This window comes from Sinocyclocheilus anshuiensis, unplaced genomic scaffold (genome assembly GCF_001515605.1).
Source record: "Sinocyclocheilus anshuiensis isolate Anshui unplaced genomic scaffold, SAMN03320099.WGS_v1.1 scaffold1365, whole genome shotgun sequence".
Lineage (NCBI taxonomy): Eukaryota > Metazoa > Chordata > Actinopteri > Cypriniformes > Cyprinidae > Sinocyclocheilus > Sinocyclocheilus anshuiensis.
This window is the reverse complement of record NW_015551032.1, coordinates 2,001,384-2,005,525: the sequence shown is the minus strand read 5'-3', so window position 1 is coordinate 2,005,525 and position 4,142 is coordinate 2,001,384. Positions and strand designations below refer to the sequence as shown.

The 4,142-nt window shown below is 36.4% G+C and overlaps 1 protein-coding gene across 1 annotated transcript; it reads right to left on the bottom strand.

The window, feature by feature from the left end:
- Positions 1–339: 339 nt before the first annotated feature.
- Positions 340–3,122, bottom strand: LOC107661271 (uncharacterized). The gene is made up of 4 exons (XM_016450770.1): positions 2,876–3,122; positions 1,722–2,678; positions 1,381–1,598; positions 340–1,253 (listed from the first exon to the last, which is right to left on the bottom strand). The coding sequence occupies exons 1-4, from the start codon at positions 2,888–2,890 to the stop codon at positions 1,184–1,186; spliced, it is 1,260 nt and encodes a 419-aa protein (XP_016306256.1). The 5' UTR covers positions 2,891–3,122; the 3' UTR covers positions 340–1,183.
- Between the last annotated feature and the right edge of the window lie 1,020 nt (positions 3,123–4,142).

Sequence of the window (4,142 nt, the reverse complement as noted above, 5' to 3'; positions counted from 1 at the left end):
GTCCAACCCCCAAAATGAAAAAAAAAAAAAAAAACACTAACTTATAAAATATAGACTTTGTAGTGGGCTGTTGTTTTGATCAGCATGTCTTTAGGTTGATGCCCAATAAACAGAAATAATTTCATTAATTTCAAGTATAATTTGATAAAATTTTATTTGAAGTTCTTTATTGTTTTGCATAATAATACAATGATTGATGCAGAAAATACATCAGGTAAAAACACTGAAAAACTACATACATATATACTACATATATACTATACTTGTGTATATATATACACACACACACACACACACATATATATACATCCATTTAAAAAATACTAAAACCCATCAAAATCTGAACAAAGGTAAACAATAAATGATCCAGGTAAAATTCAGGTAATATTAAAAAGTCTGATACCAATAGGAATGGTTTAGTGTTACTAAAACGACTTTTTCTTGGTTTGATTAAAGTTTCTCATGATCACCAGTTGTTTCACCTCTGGTAACGGTGAAAGGATTGTCCATGTCTCTCGGAATAGTTCATATAATTTTAACATCAAAGACACTTATATTTGTTTATTTTTGTTGCTGAGTCTCTATTGTAACTTAATACACACTGCATGACACATATTACTGCATATTCATCCATTAGGAAATCTAAAATCACAATATAATATAGAAAATCTAATCACAATATAATATAGCAATGGTGATTAAAACAAAACCGATTTCTGTAGATGTGATCCTCTATCATATTGACATGAAACTAAGGTTTACAGTTAAAAGCACAAACATGTTATACTGCATACATGACATATTAATTGTCTTAGGGGTGTTTTTAAAATGCCATGTCATGCACGTGACACTGCAAAAGACATTAAAGCAATGGTCAAACATGTCTGTGTAGAGCATGTTTACATAGAAAAACAATGAAAAAGCAGTGCAGTGGAATGCAAAAATGCATTGTTTGAATGTTCCTTAACTCTGTTTCTCTTATGCTGCTTCATGAGATTCATACATTCAAAACATTAAGAAAAACATTAAAAATTAAGAATGCCTGTAAAAAAAACAAACAAGTGCCATACTTTGATTAGTAATCACAAGATTGCAATATTACTTTATTCTTGTCCTTGTTTTTAATATGAATGCTGGTTGTAATAATAGTGTCTGAACTGATTACAAGGTTCAGTCTGTATAATCAGTAAATTCCTTTTATTTTCAGTTCGTCTTGTACTCGTTTGAGGTAGTCTGGATCTGGGTAACCGTAACTATAAACAAAAAAACATCATGACAACACTTATGACAATTATTATAAACAGTGCTAAAAATAAAAGGGCTTGTCTGAGATAAGGTAACCACCCAAAAATGTTGACAACACTCAAACTGTTTACTTACCAAGTTGGCCCTCCATCACGAGACGTCTTATGGTGAATGTCATTCCAGGTCACCACATTGTTCTGTCCAGTGGTAGATGAGCGTCCAATGGTGAAAGTGAGTCGCTGGTCGAACGCCCTCTGCAGAAGCTTCAGTACCTTCTTCCCCTCTGTTGAGTCAGGAAGGTAAGCTATACGGGACGCACCCTGGTACGGCATGCCTGGGTTTGGGTGTTCATCCTGCAGAGTATGAGGTAATCAAAAGACAACATTTCTACTTAGAAGTGTAACTGATTGTTGTCATGCTGAACAGTTTAAAGCAGAAGAAGAATGTGTAACACCTCATTGCATTTGTAAACTCACCCCCTGACGTCCACTTGGTATATGGTAGCTAATTACGATTGTTCCATATTTTGCATATCCAGGTAGAAAGGAGCTGTCCCGTGAGACAGTCATGGATCCTTCTTTTGGTTGCGTCCCTGTAAGACTGCCGTATATCTCTCCGCATATCGGACAAGTTGGTTTCAACTGGAAAGCTCTTTTCAAACAGTCTTTACAAAATCTGTGCTTACATTTAGGCAAGACTGTGCATTCAGATGTCTTGAGTGGTTCCAAACAAATTGGACACGCTTCATCTTTGGCTTGGTCTATTGATTTCTGTTGTTCCACATTTTGCTTGGAAGGCGTTTCATAGACTTTTGTATTATTTGGGGTTTGGTACTGTGAATATCTCTGTGTATTCCCATTCAAAAATGTCTCAAATCTTTCTAGACTAATGAAGTTGCCAATCAGTTGAAACCGCTTTTCATCTTTATGAGTTATTACCAGTTCTGGAAATTCTGCTTGGCAAAGCACATTCATTCCTGGACTGTAATAATATGTCCGAGTTTGCAGCCCTGTTGCAATCTTTTGATATAATGTTATAAACTGTTCTCGTGCAAACTGAGCATGAAGGCTCTTCCCAGACTGAGACAAAAAGGTCACAAATCTATTGTCTCGCTTCATGATAACTGCATTCCTTTTTTTAATTATGTCAAGTTCCTTAGATTTCATTTTTTCAATGTAATACATAACAATGTCATCAACCTTAACTGGTTCAATTACTAAGGAGTCACTTTGAGCTGGTCTCTCCTCCTGTCTTAGATCCCTACTTCCATCACATGCTGTTTGCACAATTACACTCTTCCTGTAAATATCTTCAGCCTCTTGAAATGACTCGCAGGCAACACCATTCACATCTTCATATTTATGGTTCACAGTCTTGCTGTGAAGTTTGCTTAAATCTGAATTTGTCGGGAGTAGTCTCACTCGAGTAAATATCTGCAAGGAATTTGAAAATAATAATCATAGCTGATTTATTAACAGGGTATATGAATTTGTTTTAAAATCAGACTTTGTTTAAGAACTGATAGACGTCACGCTTACGAGACTATAATAAACAAAAATCACTTAAAATTCTTAAATGATAAAGAAAAATATCGCTGACAGGGTTTTAGCACGACGGTTAGCAAACTCACCTGTGGCAGGCTCATCTCTGCCGATGGCGTCGTTCAGTTGTCAGGGAAATCAAAACAATATCAAGTGGGCACAAAACGAGCCAAGAACTACATATAGTAAGTCAATAAGTTTGTTTCAGAAAAAAGGTAAGCATTCTTTTCAAAAGACAAGTACAAGTTGAAGCGCTTTTTGTTTGGTCCAATATCACAGTGTCACTCAAAACACTTTTAACCCTTTTTGAATGTACACACGCTGCGCTTTAGTTTCACTTTTGCAAGCAGGAAGTCATGCTCAGTATCGGGTTGCCAGGTCCCAGGAAAAAAATCCAGCCCAAAGCCGACTCAAAACCCGCCCAAAAGGAATGAAAAATAAAATGTGCTTTCGCCCATCTCAACGGGCCCGCCCCCTTGTGGCGCCGTATAAAGTGGGCGTAAAAACTACACGTGCTTCCAGGCGTTTAGAAACAAAATCTGTGATGACTGATCAAAGTGCATGTTTACATTTACATCTACTTAAGAAATTGAACAAAACGCTGCAAATGAGTGTCATTTAGAAATCATTACGCATATAGTCCATCCTAATTGTAATAGTACCAAAAGTAGAGTAGCTACTTTAAATAAAGTAAACTGCCACCAGTTACAGTGAAAATGTAGGCCTATGCATTCCTCAATCAGCAGACACTCACTAATAATAAAGTAGAAAAACATTTACACCACAAGAGGGAGCTAGAGGCCCATTTAGGTGCAAAGACCTCTCCAACAGGAATAATATAGCCTACTTTCTACTTTCTTTCCCAGTGATCAAGTGATCTTCCTCCCTTGTGAACTACGGCATCGCTAGACACTGCATTGCCTGAGTAAAATTTTACACATTTTTAGCTGACAAAAGAGATTACTATATGCTGACCTGAGAATATTTTTTCCCTGTCAAAATTAGTTAACCTATGATGGACTGTTCAGGGTATCCTGCGACCCTACAGAGGACAAGCAGTCTTGAGAATAGATCCCACCATAAGCCCATTCACATTTTATTTAAAGGGGTCCTGTTATTCCCCTTTTGACAAGATGTAGCCTAATATAAGTATCAGGTGTCCCGAGAAGGTGTCTATGAAGTTTCATCTCAAAATACCTCACGGATAATTTATTATTTGATGCTGTAAATACCCTTTATTAGGCAGAAGCAAAAATGTAAAGAAGAGAATTGCTGAATTAGATTATCAGTTCTGTCAATGAACAGCAGGATGTGAAATCTTCCTCAATTTTTTTTTTTTGGCATAAATTCCCTCCA